Consider the following 24,041-nt stretch of genomic DNA (forward strand, 5'->3'; position numbering starts at 1 on the left):
GGAGGGGGAAAGAAAGCAGGTGGCCTTTCTAACACAGACTAGCCAAGTCCTGGGCACTGGACATTCCCGGAAAGCTCAGCGCATGAAGGTCTCCATGGAAACGTCTGTCACGGCCACGTTGAAAGGGTAAGAAGTGAAAGCTCTTAGTAGGTTCCGCAGTAGAGACACCAGAGGACTGAGGGGACGGGAGGAGTCTAGACGGTGGAAGACAACAAAGACGCTTCAGTATGTAAGTTACTTTATATTATCACAGCACTGTATTTTACAATTATGACTAACTTTAGGTACCTTGACAAAACAAACCCAATACAAATACTTCCTCCTTCAGCTCTGTTCTGCAGTTCTGAGTTATCCATTGGCTTCACATTCATTCATTAGCTTAATCAGAGTTACGCAGTAACTTGGCTAACTGGGAGAGAGATAGGTGATGGGATGAGGGGGAGGGGCTTGTTGTGGTTAGGGAGAGGAGGTGGTGAGGTAACTTTAGACGCATGTCTGAAGCTAGTCAGCTACTTGCTGCAGCCGAGCTGCTGCTCTCATGATTAATGCAATTTGTGTGTGTGTGTGTTTGTGTGTGTGTGTGTGTGTTACACCACAGCAAAGGGTCAAGAAAGAGATGGAAGAGAGGACAAAGACAGAGAAGCGAAGGGAGAGAAAGAGGGAGGTCAGAGACGTATATAGAGAAAGAAGAGAAGGGATGCAGTTTTGAGAAAGAGAGGGGGTGTGTGACTGAGGTTGGAGAAGGAGTGTGTTTGTTGGTTTGCTACCGGACAGTGGATGAATGCAGGGAGAGGATCAGTAAGGTTTCTGAATGGAAACCGTTGGTTTGCAGGTTCTAGAGAGGAGGTCACCCATGAACAACAACCATGGAGGGGAACATGATTACAACAGCGGAACCGGAGCTCACTCTGTAACCATGGAAACAGGTCCCACTGGCACCCCGGACCTCCAGGTTCTGACCCACAGAGTGAAGCTTCTAGAGCACAGCCTGAGAGACAACGTCAGCTCCTTCACTGAGTCTGAGAGCGCTCTGCACAGCAGGTGAGGAGCAGGTGACATAGAGACAGGGATCATGTATCACACAGCTACAACATATGGCCACAACCATATCACATTGCACATCCTGTACTCACATGTAGCTTACCAAGCAGCATTTTGCCATAGTAACAGACTGTTGGTTACCTCTTAGCATGATATCACTGTGTGGGGTTTATTTCAAACATTGCAATCAGTAAGGTATGTGTGCACACTTCTATTTTCTCTTGGACTTATGACAGGCAAAAACAATTTGACAGTAGGATGTCTCATCTGTTGAATGCTAATGTAATGCTATGCTAATCATGTAATGCTATGCGAATCATGTAATGCTATGCTTACCATGTAATGCTATGCTAACCATGTAATGCTATGCTAATCGTGTAATGCTATGCTAATCATGTAATGCTATGCTAATCATGTAATGCTATGCTAATCATGTAATGCTATGAAAATGTAATGTGATCTAATGAGTCATGTTGTCCTCCTGTGCAGGATTAGAGAGTTGGAGGTGTCAGAACAGAGCCTGCTACAGAAGGTGGAGGACCTTACTTCCAACTCAGTCCTCCACTGCCCCAGCATGCTGCAGCGCCAGAGGCTGGATGAGCGGCTCCACACGCTGAGGGAGGAGGTACGCTCCATGGTGAGAGACAGAATTGAGCTTTACATGAGCTTCAATGAGGCATAGCAAACATACGAGTACTGGAAGCTGTACTGTACATGTAGTGTAAGCCTGTTATAACTGAGGTATTAGTGTAGTGTAAACCTGTTGTAACTCAGGTAGTGTAGTGTAAGCTTGTTGTAACTCAGGTATTAGTGTAGTGTAAACCTGTTGTAACTCAGGTATTAGTGTAGTGTAAACCTGTTGTAACTCAGGTATTAGTGTAGTGTAAACCTGTTGTAACTCAGGTAGTGTAGTGTAAACCTGTTGTAACTCAGGTATTAGTGTAGTGTAAACCTGTTGTAACTCAGGTAGTGTAGTGTAAACCTGTTGTAACTCAGGTATTAGTGTAGTGTAAACCTGTTGTAACTCAGGTATTAGTGTAGTGTAAACCTGTTGTAACTCAGGTATTAGTGTAGTGTAAACCTGTTGTAACTCAGGTATTAGTGTAGTGTAAACCTGTTGTAACTCAGGTATTAGTGTAGTGTAAACCTGTTGTAACTCAGGTATTAGTGTAGGGTAATTTATTGTAATTTATTTTAATTGTAAGAAGGAGAATGCAGGGAGTATGCGAGTATCATAACTCTATTGTAGCTCAGGTGTAAGTTATTGTAATCTCCCTGTCTCTGTCCCAGTCCCAGGAGAAGGAGCGTGGGGATCGTGTGTGGAGGGAGAGGCTGCGGCGCTGCCAGGCCCAGCTCAGGGCTAAAGAAGAGGAGATGGGCCGCCAGTCTCAGTACTTTGAGCACTTTAAGAGCCAGCTACACCACAAGCTAGGCCTGGCCAGAGACAGAGAGCAGGGCCTGCAGACCAGACTCCACCAGCTGGAGCGACCGGTGCTGGAGATGAACGTATCTGCTGCCACCTACATAGCCCCTCTCAACACAGCTAGCACCAACTCTGTTACTGCAGACAATGTCAAGTCCATCATGGTACCAACCTCAGGCCAACAGAGAACAGAGACAGAGAGACTGCCCCACCCAAGGGAGGAAGGAGAAGGAGAGGAGGAGGACGGTGAGGAGAAGACACAGCGGAGACACTACGGACAACAGCTCCAGCAGAAGCAGGGAGCGGATGATAGAGAAATAGAGGGAGAAAGAGAGGGGGAGGAAGGGGAAGATGGTGAGAGTCTGGGGGGTGAGGCTAGACTGAGAAGCTTCATCCTCAGCCTCCAGGAGGACCTCAGCATTCTGCTGGAGAGGGAGGAGCAGGGGCTGGCGGAGCAGAGGGGGCTGATGGAACAGTTGGAGGAAGCGCAGGAGAACAACCACTTCTTGTCCTGTACGTTGGAGGAGATGAGGACGGTGGTCCACAGACTGAAGCTGACAGAGAGCTCCCTGATGGAGGAGGTGGAGGAGCTGCAAGAGGAGAACCAGAGACTGTGTCAGAGGCTCAGCCACACTCTGAGACAGACCAACCACAGCCTGGTTTCTACTGACCCCAGACCTGTCTCTACCCCCAGCCTGGCTACCTCCCTGCCAAACACCTCTGGCCTGGGTCAACCAGTTCCCTGCTCTGTGAACAACACTGACCCCAGACCTGTTTCTACCCCCAGCCTGGCTACCTCCCTGCCAAACACCTCTGGCCTGGGTCAACCAGTTCCCTGCTCTGTGAACAACACTGACCCCAGACCTGTCTCTACCCCTAGCCTGGCTACCTCCCTGCCAAACACCTCTGGCCTGGGTCAACCAGTTCCCTGCTCTGTTAACAACACTGACCCGGTGAGTGATGAGATGAAGTTCATGTAGAGGGGACTCTGTAAGTCAGTGTAAGAGTTGGAGAGTTAAGCCTCAAGAATGTGAATGATTACGATTACAAGCAAACCTTATTTTAGGATTGTAAAATGGATTATAATTTGGGATTATCATGTGTCCAAAGTGGAATGTTGATCTGAGTAACTACAGAGGAACTAACGAGTGTGGCCGGCTTGTGTGTTTTGAGACTGGGATCTGCTTTTTGATGAACCTCTAATGTTTAGTGTTCATCTTCTATGCAGGTGAAGATGATCCCAGGCCAGTCTTCACTAGACACATACCCCTCTGCTCAACACCATGGAGCAACAGAGAGGTCGCAGGAAAACTCCACTCTGCCTCTGCCCCAGCCGGACCTCCTGAACCTCTCAGGCCACCGTAGCCAGAACCCCGGCCTCATATCCCTGGGTACTAAGAGCGTTGAGGGTCTGGGGGAGTTGACCCTGAGGGACTGGTGTCCTGGTCCTGGGTGCTTCCCCTCTCTCAACCTGGAGGAGGGAACAAGCGAGGAGACTGAGGCCCTGAAAGAGGCTTACAGGAGCATGGGGGGCGACATGGACTCACTCCGGGACCACAGGGACCAGCTGGAGAGCACTCTACGACACACACAGGACCAGCTGCACAGGGTGACCGAGGAGAACGCCCGACTGAAATGTAAACTCAGGGCGCAGGGAGAAACGTGGGCCTGCGAGGTGGAGCAGGCGTCCTCGCTTGTTGGCGAGAGCATGACAAATGTCCAGGATAATAAGGTGTCAACTCCAAACCTCGTCCCCCAGAGTTGCAGAGAGCTCACTGCAACTCCATATCAGAATGATACTATCCTCGCCTTAGCCCAGGATGACCTGTCCCTGTATGCCTTAGCCCAAGATGACCTAGCCCTAGCCTTGAACCAGGAGAACCGGGCCCTGGGCAGGCGTATCCAGGAGCTCCTAGCCCACATAGAGAGGCAGGAGGGGGAGAGTGAGAGGGAGCTAGTCCAGCTCAGGCTGCAAGTGTCCCTGCTAGAGAGGGAGAGCAGCAGGCTGGAGCAGGAGAACCTGGAGCAGGGAGGTCTCATCACTGAGCTGACCAGGAAGACTGAGGATGACCTCAACACTATCATAGAGCTGCAGGAAAGACAGGTCGAGAGCGGTCAGCTAGGCCTACAGCAGGGTGACAGTGGTTTGACCACTGAGTTAGAGTCAGAGTGCGGTCAACAGGGTGAGCATGCGGTCGGCTCAGTGCACGCTCAACAGGGTCAACCCACAGTAGGGGTTGTGACCAGTTTACAAGGTGATCAGACGCCAGGGTCAGTGAATAATGGTGTACCACAGGTTGACCACACGGTTGAGTCAGTGTGTAGTCAGCAGGAGGACCGTTTGACCACGGAGTCAACGTGCAGGCTTAGAGAGAAGAGGGACGAGCTGATTGGCTATCTCAGTGATCTCAAAGAGGAAAGAGAACAGGTAGCCCTCTCACTTAGCAGTCAGACAGAGGAGAAACACCAGCTAACACGCTCCATGTGGGTTCTGAAAGAAGAACGCGACCAGATCCATAAATCACTCTGTGGTTTAAAAGAAGAGAAAGAACAGCTGACAAGGTCCCTCTGTGGTCTGAAAGATGAGAGAGACAAGGTGATGCGGTCAATGTGTGGTTTAAAAGAGGAGAGAGACCAGCTAGTTCAGTCAGTGTTTGGACTCCAGGAGGAGAGAGACCAGCCAGTTCAGTCAATGTCTGGACTCCAGGAGGAGAGAGACCAGCTCGTTCAGTCAATGTCTGGACTCCAGGAGGAGAGAGACCAGCTCGTTCAGTCAATGTCTGGACTCCAGGAGGAGAGAGACCAGCTCGTTCAGTCAATGTCTGGACTCCAGGAGGAGAGAGACCAGCTCGTTCAGTCAATGTCTGGACTCCAGGAGGAGAGAGACCAGCTAGTTCAGTCAATGTCTGGACTCCAGGAGGAGAGAGACGGCCAAAAAGATGAGAGAGACCAGTTGATGCAGTCATTGTGTGGTTTAAAGGGACAGAGAGACCAGCTAACACAGACACTCAGCCGTCTAGAGCAGGAAAGAGACAGGCTGTCATCTCTCAGCCTTCAAACACGAGAGCGGTACCAGGTGGACCAGTTTGTCTCTGATCTAAAAGAAGAGAAAGAGCAGCTAGTTCAGTCAATGGATGTTCTGAGAGAACAGAGAGAACAGCTCACAGAGGAGAGAGACCAGTTGCAGATGGACGTCGCTACTCTACGGTATCAGCTGCTGTTACAGGGGCGGAGCCACAACCAGCAGCCCTCAGAGAACCACGTTGGCAAGGCAACACGCACAGAGGTTGTGGCTACAGAGAGAGGGATGCCAAAAATGCCAAAAATGCATGATGATGGTGATGTCACTCATAGATGTCTGGCCATGGTCTACTCCTACAAGACCATCCGTCTGGCACAGTCTGCACAGGTAGGAGGGAATCTTTGTACTTGTGTGAGTTGTTATGTATGTTGGCACTGAGTTTCTGTCAGTAGTAGCGTGTCGCAGGGTTGTGTGAGTTATAGCATATCCCCGTATCCAGGACCACTTGGGAGAGAAGGAGGGAACAGATATGGAGCAGAGTGAACTGATGGGGGAGATCGAGTCGCTGGGGTTAGAACTCAGAAGCTCACGAGAGGTACTGAAGAAGACCCAATCAGAGGTGAGCGCTCCTTTCTTCCTGTCTTGGCCAATCAGAGGAGAGGTCAGAACCATGACTGAACAGAATCTGTGTGTGCAGGCTCAAAGGTGGTACCGTGAGCTGGGTGTGTCTGAGGTCAGACGAGAGGAGGCTGAGAAGAGGGCGGGAAAGGCAGCCAATGAGGTGAAGGGGATGAGAGAGGAAACCAAGGAGGTGGAGAAGACAAAGAGGGAAAACCACACACTGAGAGCAGAGGTATGGATAGAGAAAGTATCCCTCTCACTAACCACCATAGTCATGTCATGATAACCCACCTCTCTGTGTCTGTTGTTAGTTGGGAGCGGTGAAGAGCAGACTATTGTGTCTGGAGAGAGAGAAGAACGATGCTCACTCACTGAGGATCAAGATCCAGGAGAAGTTCAGCTTGCTTCAGGCTGAACTCAAAGCCAAGGTGTGTGTTGCTTCAGGCTGAACTCAAAGCCAAGGTGTGTGTTGCTTCAGGCTGAACTCAAAGCCAAGGAACTCAAAGTGTGTGTTGCTTCAGGCTGAACTCAAAGCCAAGGTGTGTGTTGCTTCAGGCTGAACTCAAAGATCCTCAGGAGGCTGAACTCAAAGTTCAGGCTTGCTTCAGGCTGAACTCAAAGCCAAGGTGTGTGTTGCTTCAGGCTGAACTCAAAGCCAAGGTGTGTGTTGCTTCAGGCTGAACTCAAAGCCAAGGTGTGTGTTGCTTCAGGCTGAACTCAAAGCCAAGGTGTGTGTTGCTTCAGGCTGAACTCAAAGCCAAGGTGTGTGTTGCTTCAGGCTGAACTCAAAGCCAAGGTGTGTGTTGCTTCAGGCTGAACTCAAAGCCAAGGTGTGTGTGTTGACTAAATCTTTCTATGTGTGTACTGTATACCTGAATTTGTGATCGTTCACGCAGAGTGTTGCTCTGAAGGAGCTGAGTTCAGAGTACACATCTCTGAAGGGAGAGCAGGGCAGCAGAGAGGACTGGAGCAACACACTCACCTTACTGAGGGTGCGCTATGATGACATCAGAAATAAGGTAAACTGCCTTTTGTCAGCTAAGATTGGTAAAGGTTACCCTTAAGTTTACCAATTTAGGTAGAAGGCATCCTTTTGCACAGATTTAGAATAAGCTTAATACTCTACCATCCTCGAATCTCGAGCCTTACCTGTTAGGAAGAAAATTCAAAACTGACTTGAGATCAGTGTCAAGGAGCAACTTCATCCTAGTCTGATAAAACCACAGCTCTCTGCTTAGAGTGATGTTTGTTCAAAGACATGCAGAATGAATTGTATTGGAAAAGAGCTTTTACAATATCAACAGAGCTGTATTTGTGGTCAGTGTTTTTGGTTTACTGTAATGCTTTGTTGTAATTTCCAGTCTGTGTATTTCGTCTAATGGCTTTGTCTCTCCTGACTTTCTCCAGTACAATGTTCTCCTGAGAAAGAGTCAGACGGATCTGGACATAGCTCCTCTAAAGGTGAGGGGGGTGGAGAATGGGGGTAGTCTGTTAGTCTGCTTTGATACATGGTTGTTTGAAGCTAAAATAAGATTTGGTGTTGGACTTGTTTTGACTGACAGCTGTTGTATCCAATGGGAGGCCATGCTGTAACGATTTGGTTTTGATTGACTAATGATCTGTCCAATGACAAGCCAAGCTGCCAGGTTTTGGTTTTGATTGACTGTTGATCTGTCCAATGACAAGCCACGCTGCCAGGTTTTGGTTTTAATTGACTGATGATCTGTCCGATGGCAGGCCAAGCTGTCATGTCTGGTGGTGAAGTGCCAGCAGAGGAACAGTCTACTGGTGCAGTTGATGCGAGCCCTGCGTCGGTATGGCTGCCTGGACTACAATCTGACCCAGGAGGCTGAGGACCTGCTTAATGACACAGCACTGCAGGACTACGCCAGCACTTTCACACCCCCATCCACTGCAGCTCTGCAGGAGAACTCCCACCTTCTCCCACCTGCAGCCTCAGAACGACCAGAGTGCTCACAGACCTCTGCTGCAGCCTCCGCAGCACAGGTAAGAGATGTGGTAACACAGAGGTTTTCAACCTCTCCTCGGGGACCCCCAGCCGTTCCATATATTCAAGCTATTCCACAGCTAGTACACCAGATTCAACTTGTCAACTAATCAAGCCCTTAACTACTCCATTCAGGTGAGGTAGTGCAGGGCAACAACAAAATTGTGAAATTTCCGATCCCCAAGGAGAGGTTTGAAACACACCACAGTAACACACCATATGTCACGCCCTGACCTTAGTTATCCATGTTTTCTTTATTATTTTGGTTAGGTCAGGGTGTGACGAGGGTGGTTTGTTTAGTGTTTGTATTGTCTCTTGCGTTTTTGTATGTCTAGGGGTTTTTGTAAGTCTAGGTGTTTATATGTCTATGGTTGCCTAGATTGGTTCTCAATCAGAGGCAGCTGTTTATCGTTGTCTCTGATTGGGGACCATATTTAGGTAGCCATATTCCTTGGGTATTTTGTGGGTTGTTATTCTATGTTTAGTTGCCTGTCTGCACTAATCCATATTAGCTTCACGGTTCGTTTTGTTCAGTGTTCTTTCTTTCATTAAAGAAGTATGTACGCTTACCACGCTGCGCCTTGGTCTCCTCCATATGACGACCGTGACACCATACCACTGCACCGAACCACTAACTCATCTTAGTACAGTGTGAAACCAGTAGTGTAAAGTACTAAAGTAAAAATACTTTAAAGTAGTACTTAAGTAGTTTTTTGGGGGGAATCTGTACTTTACTATTCATATTTTTGAGAACTTGAACTTTTATTTCACTACATTACTAAAGAAAATGATGTACTTTTTCTCAATACATTTTCCTTGACACCCAGAAGTACTCATTACATTTCAAATCAAATGTTATTTGTCACATACACATGTTTAGCAGATGTTGTTGCAGGTGTAGTGTTTCTAGCTCCAACAGTGTAGTAATATCTAACAATTCACAACAACACACACAATACACACAACCTAAAATAAAAATAATGGATTTAAGGAATATATAAATATTAGGATGAGCAATATCGGAGTGGTGTGAACTAAAATACAGTAGAATAGAATACAGTATATACATACGAGATGAGTAAAGCAAAAATATGTAAACCTTATTAAAGTGACTAGTGTTCCGTTATTAAGGCCTACCATTTTGAATGCTTAGCAGTTCAGGGAACTGGTCCAATTCACGCACTTATCAAGAGAACATCCCTGGTCATCCCTACTGCCTCTGATCTGGTGGACTCACTAAACAGAGAACATCCCTGGTCATCCCTACTGCCTCTGATCTGGTGGACTCACTAAACAGAGAACATCCCTGGTCATCCCTACTGCCTCTGATCTGGTGGACTCACTAAACAGAGAACATCCCTGGTCATCCCTACTGCCTCTGATCTGGTGGACTCACTAAACAGAGAACATCCCTGGTCATCCCTACTGCCTCTGATCTGGTGGACTCACTAAACAGAGAACATCCCTGGTCATCCCTACTGCCTGATCTGGTGGACTCACTCAATAATGGAAAAGAGGTCTGAATGTTGCAGTGTGCCTCTGGCTATCTGTAAATAGAAAAGATCAAAGAAAGTGGTGCCGTCTGGTTGGCTTAATATAAGGCATTTGAAATGATGTATACTTTTACATTGACTTTTGATACATACAGTGCCTTGCGAAAGTATTCGGCCCCCTTGAACTTTGCGACCTTTTGCCACATTTCAGGCTTTAAACATAAAGATATAAAACTGTATTTTTTTGTGAAGAATCAACAACAAGTGGGACACAATCATGAAGTGGAGCGACATTTATTGGATATTTCAAACTTTTTTAACAAATCAAAAACTGAAAAATTGGGCGTGCAAAATTATTCAGCCCCTTTACTTTCAGTGCAGAAAACTCTCTTCAGAAGTTCAGTGAGGATCTCTGAATGATCCAATGTTGACCTAAATGACTAATGATGATAAATACAATCCACCTGTGTGTAATCAAGTCTCGGTATAAATGCACCTGTACTGTGATAGTCTCAGAGGTCCATTAAAAGCGCAGAGAGCATCATGAAGAACAAGGAACACACCAGGCAGGTCTGAGATACTGTTGTGAAGAAGTTTAAAGACGGATTTGGATACAAAAATATTTCCCAAGCTTTAAACATCCCAAGGAGCACTGTGCAAGCGATAATATTGAAGTGTAAGGAGTATCAGACCACTGCAAATCTACCGAGACCTGGCCGTCCCTCTAAACTTTCAGCTCATACAAGGAGAAGACTGATCAGAGATGCAGCCAAGAGGCCCATGATCACTCTGGATGAACTGCAGAGATCTACAGCTGAGGTGGGAGACTCTGTCCATAGGATAACAATCAGTTGTATATTGCACAAATCTGGCCTTTATGGAAGAGTGGCAAGAAGAAAGCCATTTCTTAAAGATATCCATAAAAGATGTTGTTTAAAGTTTACCACAAGCCACCTGGGAGACACACCAAACATGTGGAAGAAGGTGCTCTGGTCAGATGAAACCAAAATTTAACTTTTTGGCACTAATGCAAAACTTTATGTTTGGCGTAAAAGCAACACAGCTTATCACCCTGAACACACCATCCCCACTGTCAAACATGGTGGTGGCAGCATCATGGTTTGGGCCTGCTTTTCTTCAGCAGGGACAGGGAACATGGTTAAAATTGATGGGAAGATGGATGGAGCCAAATACAGGACCATTCTGGAAGAAAACCTGATGGAGTCTGCAAAAGACCTGAGACTGGGACGGAGATTTGTCTTCCAACAAGACAATGATCCAAAACATAAAGCAAAATCTACAATGGAATGGTTCAAAAATAAACATATCCAGGTGTTAGAATGGCCAAGTCAAAGTCCAGACCTGAATCCAATCGAGAATCTGTGGAAAGAACTCAAAACTGCTGTTCACAAATGCTCTCCATCCAACCTCACTGAGCTCGAGCTGTTTTGCAAGGAGGAATGGGAAAAAAATTTGGTCTCTCGATGTGCAAAACTGATAGAGACATACCCCAAGCGACTTACAGCTGTAATCGCAGCAAAAGGTGGCGCTCCAAAGTATTAACTTAAGGGGGCTGAATAATTTTGCACGCCCAATTTTTCAGTTTTTGATTTGTTAAAAAAGTTTGAAATATCCAATAAATGTTGTTCCACTTCATTATTGTGTCCCACTTGTTGTTGATTCTTCACAAAACAATACAGTTCTATATCTTTATGTTTGAAGCCTGAAATGTGGCAAAAGGTCGCAAAGTTCAAGGGGGCCGAATACTTTCGCAAGGCACTGTAAGTATATTTAAAACCAAATACTTTTAGACTTTTACTCAAGTAGTATTTTACTTGGTGACTTTCACTTTTACTTGAGTCATTTTCTATTAACGTAACTTTACTTTTTCAAGTATGACAATTGGGTACTTTTCCCACCACTGTGTAATACAGAAACATACCTCACACCAGCTGAAGGGGTTTATAACATAACACACCTGTGTAAGGGGTTTCCCTGGCCATCTCTGAGGGGTTGTGCTCTCTCCCTAGGAGCTGAGTAAAGCTGTGTCTGAAGGCAGTAGGAGGGAACACTTCAGAGTGTGTGTGGCCACAGAAGACTACTGCCCCTCTCCGAACATGCCTCACACTCTACTGCCAATGGTAGTTGGATTTAGAAATATTACAACTCTCAGTTTCTGTGGCACACAGTATTCCGTCACAGAGCATTGTTTTAATTAATATAAATACATGACAACAAATTATATCTTGTTGCATGTCTTATACAGTAGGCTTATATTATCCACACATTTCTGTTACAGCTGCCCCTTTCTGCGGGTGAATCAGTCCAAGTCACTGGACTCCCAGACAGACATGGGATGTACCATGCCGAGTTGAAAGGGGAGTCTGGCCTGGTCCCTGCCCGTTTCTTAGAGGAGAATGGGAGACCACTCATCCTGACTTCCCCCTCGCCAGAGAGATGTGCCAGTCTGACTAGGAAGCTGACCAGTCCAGGGAAGATAATCAACCTTCACCAGCAGTTGCAGAACACTCTCTCCAACAGCTACCAGGTAGGCCTATAGTACAGCTTCAACAAACTCTATGCTACCTACCTTCACACAAGTTATTTTAGATTTATTTAACCTTTATTTAGACAGGGAGTCAGACTGAGACCAAGGTCTCTTTTCCAGATGGGCCTGTATAGCACCACAATACACATCAAAATACAATAAACACATTAAACTGCACGTTCATATACACATTAAAATAAAAAAACAGACATATTAAATATTGAGTAACTTGTTTTCAACAGGAAACTTCAGTTGTGGTAGAATTAAGTATCAAAACACACAATGCTATGCTAACCAGGCTTGAAGGACTGCAAATGTATATTGTTTATGCTCAAAGTCCCAATATAGTCTACACAACCATGTCACCCATTCTCTCCCTAGGTTTTCCCTTCCAAGACCAGCCCCCAGGTTTACTCCCGTCCCCCTCCAGGACAGGGGTACTCCCCAGGATACCCCAACCACAACCCTGCTGCCCCCAACCAACCCAAGCATACCCTTGTAGCAGCTACCCCTCTTATTACTAGTACTAGTCTCCTATCTGCCACTGCCCCCACTAAAACTACCAGTGATGGTGCTACCTCTTCTAAGCAGACCCCAAACAGAGCACATCCAACTACCAGCCCTCCTGTCTACACCACCACCACCACTACTGCCCTTAGCAGTGGTAAAGAACCCCTCTCTAAAACTGGCTCTGCTGCTGCTACCTCCAATGTTACAACCCCTGTTAATACCCCTCCTACCGCTGTGGCCCGGACTGTTAAAGCACAAACTACCACTGCCTTGTGGAACACTGCTCCCACCAAATCTGCCCCTCCACCTATTACCGCTGGAACTACAGCCCCCACCAAAATGGCCCCCATCACTACTGCTCTTCCCCTTGCTGAGTTGTCACGACTGCCTGATGAGGACCATTGCATCAAGAAGCCCCTCTCCAACCTCCAGCCTGAACAAGCTAAACCACCCAAACCCAGAGCTATACCAGGTGCAGTAGCCTACACAATACACACTGTTGACTGTACACTTGAAGGAAAGCATACGTGTCTGATTGTCTTTGGTCCCACCCCTCTTAGAACCTCCAGCTGAGGTGAGCTCTGTTGAGGTCATCAGGACGGTGGGACAGAGCAGCCTCATGATTGGTTGGGAGAGACCGCCACTGGATGAGCTGGGCTGCAGCAACGGAACCTTTGTGTATGGATACATGGTAGGCTGCTCCTCTCGCCTTGGATACATTAGAATGTAAATGGATGGCTTTGGTGTTGTTCATTCGGTGCTCTGTGTATGCCTTGCTCATCTCTCTCTCTCTCTCTCTCTCTCTCTCTCTCTCTCTCTCTCTCTCTCTCTCTCTCTCTCTCTCTCTCTCTCTCTCTCTCTCTCTCTCTCTCTCTCTCTATCTATCTCTCTCGACCCCTCTCGATCTCTCTCTCGATATCTCTCTCGATCTCTCTCGATCTCTCTCGATCTCTCTCGATCTCTCTCTACCTCTCTACCTCTCTACCTCTCTACCTCTCTACCTCTCTACCTCTCTACCTCTCTACCTCTCTACCTCTACAGATCTATGTAGAAGGGGAGTTCCACAAGTCTGTCATGAGCTCTGCATGCACGAAGGTACGGTATGAAGCAGTCCTTTGACAACATGCTCCACCTTTCCTCTTCCTGTTCTAATGATGCAATAATATTCATCACTGTGTATGGTGTTTCTACGTATCATCAGTTGAATGGTTGAAGATGACAGTGTGTATCTTGTCCTCTCTTTCAGTGTATTCTGGAGAATCTGGATCTGTCCGGCCCGGTCCACATCAGTGTTCAGACCCTGGGCTCCAACGGTCTCTATGCGGAGAAGGTCCACCTCATCTACAGGGGAAAACACACCCACTTTAGGACAGATCACACCCGTGTCAACACAGCTTCTGCTGCTCCCTGCACAGACCCTGCCTACCGAGACTGCAGGACTCCGCCCACACACCGACACAATGGCTCCACCCAACCAGTGAGTTCTACAGACATGCCCACTTCTAAATTGACACACCCACCTCATGATCACTTTTGCCCTGACCATTTTGGGAAACTTACCCTGACCCAACTTTTTAATCTTTTAATCTTTTACTGCATATTTTCAGCCACACTCACCCGACTCAGCAAGTCCAACGGTCTTGATGTGTTCCTTTTCAGTTACTGTGTTTCATTGAAATCTGTATGAAATAATGAAATGTGATGCATTTATAAATATCTACATTTACAGTCATCTCTTCTGGGCTTGTGTATTTTAATGTGTGTGTGTCTGTGTGTGTACTCTGCGTGTGTGTGGCGTGCCTTTCAGCTTGTGGCCATCTACAACTACAACCCTCTGAAGGACAGTCCTAACCTCCACCCCAGCAGAGAGCTGGCCCTGAGAGAGGGAGAAACCGTCATGCTGCTAGGCAACCCACGCAACGACGGCTTCTGTCAGGCCGAGGTGGGCCAATCAACAACATCCCGTCAACAGTCATTTACCAATCAACTTGCAGAATTAACTTGTAGCTTGAATCTCTTTATATCGGATCATCATGTGTATGTACAGGGCATTCTGGAAAGTATTCAGATCCCTTGACTTTTTCCACATTTTGTTACGTTACGACCTTATTCTAAAATGGATTAAATTACATTTTTTCCTCATCAATCTACACACAATACTCCATGATGACATAATGAAAAACAGGTTTTTAGAAATTTTAGCAAAGGTATATACATTTTTTTTTAAACAGATACCTTATTTGCGTAAGTATTCAGACCATAGCTATGAGAATTGTAATTGAGATCAGGTATATCCTGTTTCCATTGATCATCCTTGAGATGTTTCTACAACTTGATTGGAGTCCACCTGGGGTAAATTCAATTGATTGGACATGATTTGGAAATGCACACACCTGTCTGTATAAGGTCCCACAGTTGACAGTGTATGTCAGAGAAAAAAACAAGCCATGAGGTTGAAGGAATTGTCCGTAGAGCTCAGAGACAGGATTGTGTCAAAGAACAGATCTGGGGAATGGTACCAAAAAATGTCTGCAGCATTGAAGGTCCCCAAGAACACAGTGGTCTCCATCATTCTTAAATGTAAGAAGCTTGGAACCACCAAGACTCTTCCTAAAGCTGGCCACTCAACCAAACCAAAAGGCACCTGAAGACTCAGACCATGAGAAATACGATTCTCTGGTCTGATTAAAACAAGATTGAACTCTTTGGCCTGAATGCCAAGCGTCACATCTGGAGGAAACCTCGTGCTGTGGGGATGTTCTTTCAGTGACTAGTCAGGATCGAGGGAAAGATGAACAGAGCAAAGTACAGAAAAATCCTTGATGAAAACCTGCTCCAGAGTACTCAGGACCTCAGACTGGGGGTGAAGGTTCACCTTCCAACAGGACAACGACCCTAAGCACACAGCCAAGACAACGCAGGAGTGGCTTCGGGACAAGTCTCTGAATGTCCTTGAGTGGCCCAGCCAGAGCCCGGACTTGAACCCGATCAAAAATCTCTGGAGAGACCTGAAAATGGCTGTGCATCGATGTTCCCTATCCAAACTGACAGAGCTCGAGAGGATCTGCAGAGAAGAATGGGAGAAACCTCCCAAATAGAGGTGTGCCAAGCTTGCAGCGTCATACCCAAGAAGACTTGAGGCTTTATTCTTTGCCAAAAGTGCTTTAACAAAGTACTGAATAAAAGTTCTGAACACTTATTTAAATGCAAAAATGTTTAAAAGACATGTAGTTTTGCTTTATCATTATGGGGTATTGTGTGTAGATTGATGAGGAGAAAAACTATTGAATCCATTTTAGAATAAGGTTGTAACGTAACAAAATGTGGAAAAAGTCGAGGGGTCTGAATGCTTTCTGAATGCACTGTAATTGAACAGATCTGTGTCTGAGAGATCTAACAGACTACTATCTAACAGACTACTATCTAACAGACTACTATCTAACAGACTACTGTCTAACAGACTACTATCTAACAGACTACTGTCTGACAGACTACTATCTGACAGACTACTGTCTAACAGACTACTATCTAACAGACTACTATCTAACAGACTACTATCTAACAGACTACTGTCTAACAGACTACTGTCTAACAGACTACTGTCTAACAGACTACTGTCTAACAGACTACTGTCTAACAGACTACTGTCTAACAGACTTTCTTAACAGACTGCTATCTTACAGACTACTATCTAGCAGACTGCTATCCAAACAGACTGCTATCCAAACAGACTGCTATCCAAACAGACTGCTATCCAAACAGACTGCTATCCAAACAGACTGCTATCCTAACAGATGACTATCTTACAGACTACTATCTAGCAGACTGCTATCCAAACAGACTGCTATCCAAACAGACTGCTATCCAAACAGACTGCTATCCAAACAGACTGCTATCCAAACAGACTGCTATCTTACAGACTACTATCTAGCAGACTGCTATCCTAACAGATGACTATCTTACAGACTACTATCTAGCAGACTGCTATCCAAACAGATGACTATCTTACAGACTACTATCTAGCAGACTGCTATCCAAACAGATGACTATCTTACAGACTACTATCTAGCAGACTGCTATCCAAACAGATGACTATCTTACAGACTACTATCTAGCAGACTGCTATCCAAACAGATGACTATCTTACAGACTACTATCTAGCAGACTGCTATCCTAACAGATGACTATCTTACAGACTACTATCTAGCAGACTGCTATCCAAACAGATGAGTGCAGCTGTACTGTAGATAGCTTACTGAGTGACTATGTGTTTCAGGTGAATGGCAGACGAGGTCTGGCTCCTGTGGCGTTATTAGAGGAAGTTCCTGTTCCAGACAGACATGTAAGCCCCGCCCCTCCCCAATCTTCTCCTGAGAGAGGAGCAGATGATAGGCCACTGTGCCTGCCAATCAGAGAGAAAACACGATGGGCCTCTGTGACTGTCAATCAGTGAGAGAACAAGATGAGAGAGATTATAGTGGCCAGAGTTAATGACATCGTCAAGCACTGCCTGCTTGTGACACAAACGTTCATAACCGCTCGCTGCCCAAAGTAATTTGAAATGGAAGGCTACAGTAGAGCATCAGCTTAAATGTGGGAAGTTGTTTGACATTGTGCTTCGATGGACAGTTCCTTATAGCCTACATAATACTCACTGACATAATACTCACATGTTCTGTGTGTAATCTCTCATGGACAGACGCACGTAATATAGCTGGTATTGTAGTGTCTGTCAACAGACTGTGGGATGCGACGACTATCAAGGAACTTGATCAGTGATTTTTCATCACTGATAATTTTGGACAAATCACGATTTCGCATCTTTCGAATTTCGGAAGGGGAGGGGACATTTGGCCCATAGACTTGCCTGTAACTTGCAAAGGCGGGTGGAGCTACTGCCCTGCTTCCGCTGCTTGCTCTAGTCTCTTTTCAAACACATCTTCCCCCAGAAAATAATTGAGTATCTAACTCAATTATGCAAGATTGTAATTCTGGGTTTCCAAGATTATTCTGTATGTGACAAGTGTCAAAAAGTTCAAAGGTTGGCCTAATGGATCTGACAGCCTGTCTGATATCAAGTGCATTCATGGTAATAAAGCTAGGCCATTTTACTGGATCCTTTATCAAGCCAAATAGGATAAAAAGAGGTCCATACCAAAGACTTTCAGTTCTTTGTCGTTATACACTGAACAAAAATATAAATGCAAAATGTAAAGTGTTGGTCCCATGTTTCATGAGTTGAAATAAAAGTCCATGAAATGTTCCATTCACATAAAACAATGATTTCTCTCTAGTTTGGTGCAGAAATTTGTTTTACATCCCTGTTAGTGAGCATTTCCCTTTTGGCAAGACAATCCAACCACCTGGCAGGTGTGGCATATCAAGAAGATGATTAAACCGCATGGTCATTACACAGGTGCACCTTGTGCTAGGGACAATAAAAGGCCACACTAAAATGTGCAGTGTTGTCACACAACGCAATGCCACAGATGTCTCTGTACACAATTCCTGGAAGTTGGAAATGTCCCAGTTCTTACATGACCTGCATACTCACCAGACATGTCACCCTTTGACCATGTTTGGGATGCTCTGGATTGACGTGCACCACAGCGTGTTCCAGTTCTCGCCAATATCCAGCAACTTTGCACAGCCATTGAAGAGGAGTGGGACAACATTTCACAGGCCACAATCAACAGCCTGATCAACTCTATGCCAAGGAGATGTGTCACGCTGCATGAGGCAAATAATGGTCACACCTGGTTTTCTGATCCACTCCGCTACTTTTTTAAAGGTATCCGTGACCCACAGATGCATATCTGTATTCTCGGTCATGTAAAATAAATAGATTAGGGCCTAAATCATTTATTTCAATTGACTGATTTCCTTATATGAACTGTAACTCTGTAAAATCATAGAAATTGTTGCGTGCTGCATTTCTATTTTTGTTTAGTGTATTTACAAAAGCCAATCATGGTTGATCATGGTTGTTCATCGAATCATGAATTTGATTGAGGTCTGAGATGTTCTACTGTAGAATCGAATCACTCGATGAAGTCAAGTCATTCAGATGGATAGAAATTTGTCACGGATATATATTTTTTGAGATGATTAAAGGTATGCCATTGGGATGAACTGTACTGTATGGGTGCCTGTGGCTGTGGGTATCGGTCTCCTTTCATTTCCTCAGTCTCTGTCTACAGTCTAACTGAAGTGAATAACCTTTTACTTTTCTGTTCTGATCTGAAATGGAGAAAATGCATTCTGTGTGAGACACATGACTACTACATACTTGTCCCTCCTCTGATTGTGGGAACGGCCATGGGGCCACAAATGTATTTCTGTATCACTCTGTGCATATGATGTCATTTGATTTCCTAATGATTTCTTTAGACTGTATGAAGAGAATAAATGTTTAGATGACATCAGATATAGTAGTATGTCCTGTATTTTCTGGATTATACTGCGGTGTACAATCTTGATTTTACCACTAGAGGGCAGTCATCGCAAACTTTCCAACATGCTACTCTCAATAGCCAATAAATCTGTGGGTGTACTTGTACTTATCTCCTCTCTGTTTAGGGACTATTGAGCAACCGCCCCCCCCCCCCCCATGTGATGCAGGTAATTGTATATCAAAACTCCCACTGTGTGTTGCATACAAACACTTACATATAGACTTGTTAGGGAATACTCTCACACACGCTTTGGAGGCAAGAGTACCTTAATAACCGCCTGCTGTGGTCTGCTGCTGTGTGAACTCCTCAAGGTGTAAAACCCCATAGCTCAGCAGAAAGAAAGTGTGTGTGTGTATGTGAGTATTCCCTAACAAGTCTACATGTAAGTGTTTGTACACAACACACAGATGGGAGTTTTGATATACAATCGTCTGGGGAGAGTGTTGCTCAATAGTCCCTAAACAGAGAGGAGAGGAGATAAGAACACCCACATCCTCAAACCCATACACCAACACACACACAGTCGGACTACAACAGAAAAGAGAGAACTTGGTGAATGAGGTATGGGTTGTGGAGGAACTGCAGAATACATTTTTTGACTCATAAAATAAAGTAAAAAAATGATATATACCCATTAATTCTTGAATAATTTAAGGAAGGAACCCTTTTTATAATGTTAGCCTAAAATGATATACCCAAATCTAACTGCCTGTAGCTCAGGACCTGAGCGAAAAGGTGTGAAAAGTGCAAATCAATCCCAGAACAGCAGCAAAGGACCTTGTGAAGATGCTGTAGAAAACAGGTACAAAGTATCTATGTCCACAGTAAAACAAGTCCTAGATCGACATAACCTGAAAGGCCACTCAGCGAGGAAAAAGACACTGCCATAAAAAAGCCAGACTATGGTTTGCAACTGCACATGGGGACAAAGATCGTACCTTTTGGAGAAATGTTCTCTGCCCTGTGGAAACAAAAATAGAACTGTTTGGCCATAATGACCATCGTTATGTTTGGAGGAAAAATAGGGATGCTTGCAAGTCGAAGAACACTGTCCTAACCGTGAAGCACGGGGTGGCAGCATCATGTTGTGCTTCACAAAATCGATGGCCTCATGAGGAAAGACAATTATGTGGATATATTGAAGCCACATCTCAGGAAGTTAAAGCTTGGTCGCAAATGGGTCTTCCACATGGGCAATGACCCCAAGCATACTTCCACAGTTGTGGCAACATGGCTTAAGGACAACAAAGTCAAGGTATTGGAGTGGCCATCACAAAGCTCTGACCTCAATCCCATAGAAGATGTGTGGGCAGAACTGAAAAAGTATGCGAGCAAGGAGGCCTACAAATCTGACTCAGTTACACCAGCTCTGTCAGGAGGAATGGGCCAAAATTCACCCAACTTATTGTGGGAAGCTTGTGGAAGGCTACCTGAAACGTTTGACCCAAGTTAAACAATTTAAAGGCAATGCTACCAAATACTAATTGAGTGTATGTAAACTTCTGACCCGCTGGGAGTGTGATGAAAGAAATAAAAGCTGAAATAAATAATTCTCTCTACTATTATTCTGACATTTCACATAATTGAGATAAAGTGGTGATCCTAACTGACCTAAGACAGGGAATTTTTATGAGGATTAAATGTCAGGAATGATGAAAAAAGGAGTTTAAATGTATTTGGCTAAGGTGTATGTAAACTTTCAACTGTGTATATATATATTTATTTATTTATTTTCTTCACATTTTCAAACAGTGCATTTATATTTTCCAACGGGCTATACATTTGGGTGAGTTTTTTTAATCATCTGAGTAGCCTCGTTTCACTGCCAAAAATAAGATTAAACCATCTAGTGTTCAGTGAAATAACAACACAATGTCAAATACAGGAAGCCGAGTCAAATAATTAACACCCAATCACATGAACCGTTACTCTCTGGCAGGAAACCTTCACTCTTGCGCAGACATTTATAAATTAAACATGACAATTTGAAAAATAAGCCACGGGAGTTTTTTGAACGAGAATAAAGACGACATTCGAGTAGTAAGATCTGTATAAAAGCAACAGATATCATGAATAAGAAGGGGCTAGAAGTGTTTTATATGGTGAGCTACTGAGTGGCTAGGACAGGCAGGCCCCATACTATTGTGGAGGACTTAATTCTTCCTGCTGCCGCGGATATGGCTGGGACAACGCTGGGGGAAAAGTCCAAAAAAACTATACAGACAATGTCTTCACCAAACAACACTTTTTCACGAGACATGGCAGGAGATGTTTTGAAACAACTACTGCTTCGCATACAAGCCAGTGAATTATATGTGTTACAGCTGGATGAGTCAACGGGCCTGACACAGCTCCTGATGTATGTCTGTTACATTTATTGGGGGTCAATTAAGGAAGACATCCTATTTGTAAAGTTCTGGACAGCTTTGTGACATCAAATGGACTTTGGCGGTCAAGATGTGTTGGTATCTGTACTGATGGTGCAAAAGCCATGACAAGGAGACATAGTGGAGTGGTAACGTGCATGCAAGCAGATGATCCCGATGCCACTTGGGTTCACTGCAACATCCACCGAGAGGCTCTTGCTGCCAAGGGAATGCCTGACAACTTGAAAGATGTTTTGGACACTACAGTGAAAATGGTTAAAGCTCCTGAACTCATGTATTTTCTGCATTATGCAATGATATAGGCAGTGACCATGTAACGCTGTTACAACATACAGAAGTGCGCTGGTTATCAAGGGGCAAAGTATTGACACTTTTTTTATTGAAAGACGAGCTTGAAGTTTTCTTTACTGACCATTATTTTCACTTGTCTGACCGCTTGCATGATGATGAGTTTCTCACACGACTGGCCTGTCTGGGGGATGTTTTTTCCTAGCCTGAATGATCTGAATCTAGGATTACAGGGACTCTCGGCAACTATATTCAATGTGCAGGACAAAATTGAGGCTATGATTAAGAAGTTGGAGCTCTTCTCTGTCTGCAGTAACGAGGACAACACACAGGTCTTTCCATCATTGTATGATTTTTTTGTCTGCAAATGAACTTCAGCTACGGACAATGTCAAATGTGATATAGCGAAGCACCTGAGTGAGCTGGGTTCGCAATTACGCAGGTGCTTTCCCGAAACGGATGACACAAACAACTGGATTCGTTATACACTTACCTATATCTGAACAAGAGAGCCTCAATAGAGCCTTGCAGCAAGCGATTCTGTGAAAATGGAATTGAATCAGAAGCCACTGCTAGATTTCTGGACAGGGCTGCGCTCAGAGTTTCTTGCCTTGGCAAATCGCGCTGTTAAGACACTGATGCCCTTGCAAGTGTGAAAGTGGAAAGTGGATTCTCTGCCCTCACAGGCATGAAAACTGAATACAGGCACAGACTGTGTGGGGGAAATGATTTAAGTGAGACTCTCTCCAATACAACCCAACATTGCAGAGTTATGTGCATCCTTTCAAGCACACCCTTCTCCTTAACCTGTGGTGAGTTATTCACCGTTTTTGATGAACAAATTATGTTTTATATGTAAGATGGCTAAATAAAGAGTTAATTATTGATAATTATTTGTGCCCTGGTCCTTTAAGAGCTCATTGTCACTTCCCACGAGCCGGGTTGTGACAAAAACTCACACTCACTCTTATGTTTAATAAATGTATAGTGTGTATGTGGCAGGATTACAATGATGGCAAAAAACAACATTTAAGAGTACACTGACCCTGGTGCTAGAGGGGGTACGCAGCTGGAGGTTGAATGTTTGAAGGGGTACGGGACTATAAAATGTTTGGGAAGCACTGCTATAGAGGATAACTTAGAAATACCTAATGAGCTTAGTTAGAGACTAGTGCTGCTGTATGTAGAGCTGTGCACTCCACTGTTGTAGCCTGGAGAAACTAGTGACACAGACAGACATCCCACACTCCTAGCACAGGGTGTGTTTGAACACTAGTGACACAGACAGACATCCCACACTCCTAGCACAGGGTGTGTTTGAACACTAGTGACACAGACAGACATCCCACACTCCTAGCACAGGGTGTGTTTGAACACTAGTGACACAGACAGTCATCCCACACTCCTAGCACAGGGTGTGTTTGAACACTAGTGACACAGACACAGTCATCCCACACTCCTAGCACAGGGTGTGTTTGAACACTAGTGACACAGACAGTCATCCCACACTCCTAGCACAGGGTGTGTTTGAACACTAGTGACACAGTCACAGTCATCCCACACTCCTAGCACAGGGTGTGTTTGAACACTAGTGACACAGACAGACATCCCACACTCCTAGCACAGGGTGTGTTTGAACACTAGTGACACAGACAGTCATCCCACACTCCTAGCACAGGGTGTGTTTGAACACTAGTGACACAGACAGTCATCCCACACTCCTAGCACAGGGTGTGTTTGAACACTAGTGACACAGACACAGTCATCCCACACTCCTAGCACAGGGTGTGTTTGAACACTAGTGACACAGTCATCCCACACTCCTAGCACAGGGTGTGTTTGAACACTAGTGACACAGACAGTCATCCCACACTCCTAGCACAGGGTGTGTTTGAACACTAGTGACACAGACAGTCATCCCACACTCCTAGCACAGGGTGTGTTTGAACACTAGTGACACAGACAGTCATCCCACACTCCTAGCACAGGGTGTGTTTGAACACTAGTGACACAGACAGTCATCCCACACTCCTAGCACAGGGTGTGTTTGAACACTAGTGACACAGACAGTCATCCCACACTCCTAGCACAGGGTGTGTTTGAACACTAGTGACACAGACAGTCATCCCACACTCCTAGCACAGGGTGTGTTTGAACACTAGTGACACAGACAGTCATCCCACACTCCTAGCACAGGGTGTGTTTGAACACTAGTGACACAGACAGTCATCCCACACTCCTAGCA

At 45.1% G+C, this 24,041-nt stretch overlaps 1 protein-coding gene across 5 annotated transcripts; it reads left to right on the top strand.

The window, feature by feature from the left end:
* The first annotated feature begins 35 nt into the window (after nt 1-35).
* On the top strand, nt 36-17,217 carry LOC124010530 (golgin subfamily B member 1-like). Of its 5 annotated transcripts, none has more exons than XM_046323047.1 (19): nt 36-225; nt 833-1,041; nt 1,531-1,678; nt 2,332-3,417; nt 3,693-5,873; nt 5,986-6,105; nt 6,184-6,339; nt 6,419-6,535; nt 7,004-7,126; nt 7,515-7,568; nt 7,845-8,114; nt 11,639-11,749; nt 11,908-12,156; nt 12,538-13,138; nt 13,227-13,357; nt 13,708-13,761; nt 13,913-14,143; nt 14,474-14,608; nt 16,943-17,217. In XM_046323047.1, exons 2-19 carry the CDS (start codon nt 854-856, stop codon nt 17,117-17,119), a joined length of 6,132 nt encoding a protein of 2,043 aa, XP_046179003.1. In that variant the 5' UTR covers nt 36-225; nt 833-853; the 3' UTR covers nt 17,120-17,217. The 5 variants fall into 5 exon arrangements, with proteins under 5 accessions (XP_046179003.1, XP_046179002.1, XP_046178999.1 ...); XM_046323046.1 differs by having other exon boundaries at nt 60-229; XM_046323043.1 differs by lacking the exon at nt 36-225 and having other exon boundaries at nt 460-1,041.
* Nucleotides 17,218-24,041: the final 6,824 nt, after the last annotated feature.

This window comes from Oncorhynchus gorbuscha, linkage group LG23 (genome assembly GCF_021184085.1).
Source record: "Oncorhynchus gorbuscha isolate QuinsamMale2020 ecotype Even-year linkage group LG23, OgorEven_v1.0, whole genome shotgun sequence".
Taxonomy (NCBI): domain Eukaryota; kingdom Metazoa; phylum Chordata; class Actinopteri; order Salmoniformes; family Salmonidae; genus Oncorhynchus; species Oncorhynchus gorbuscha.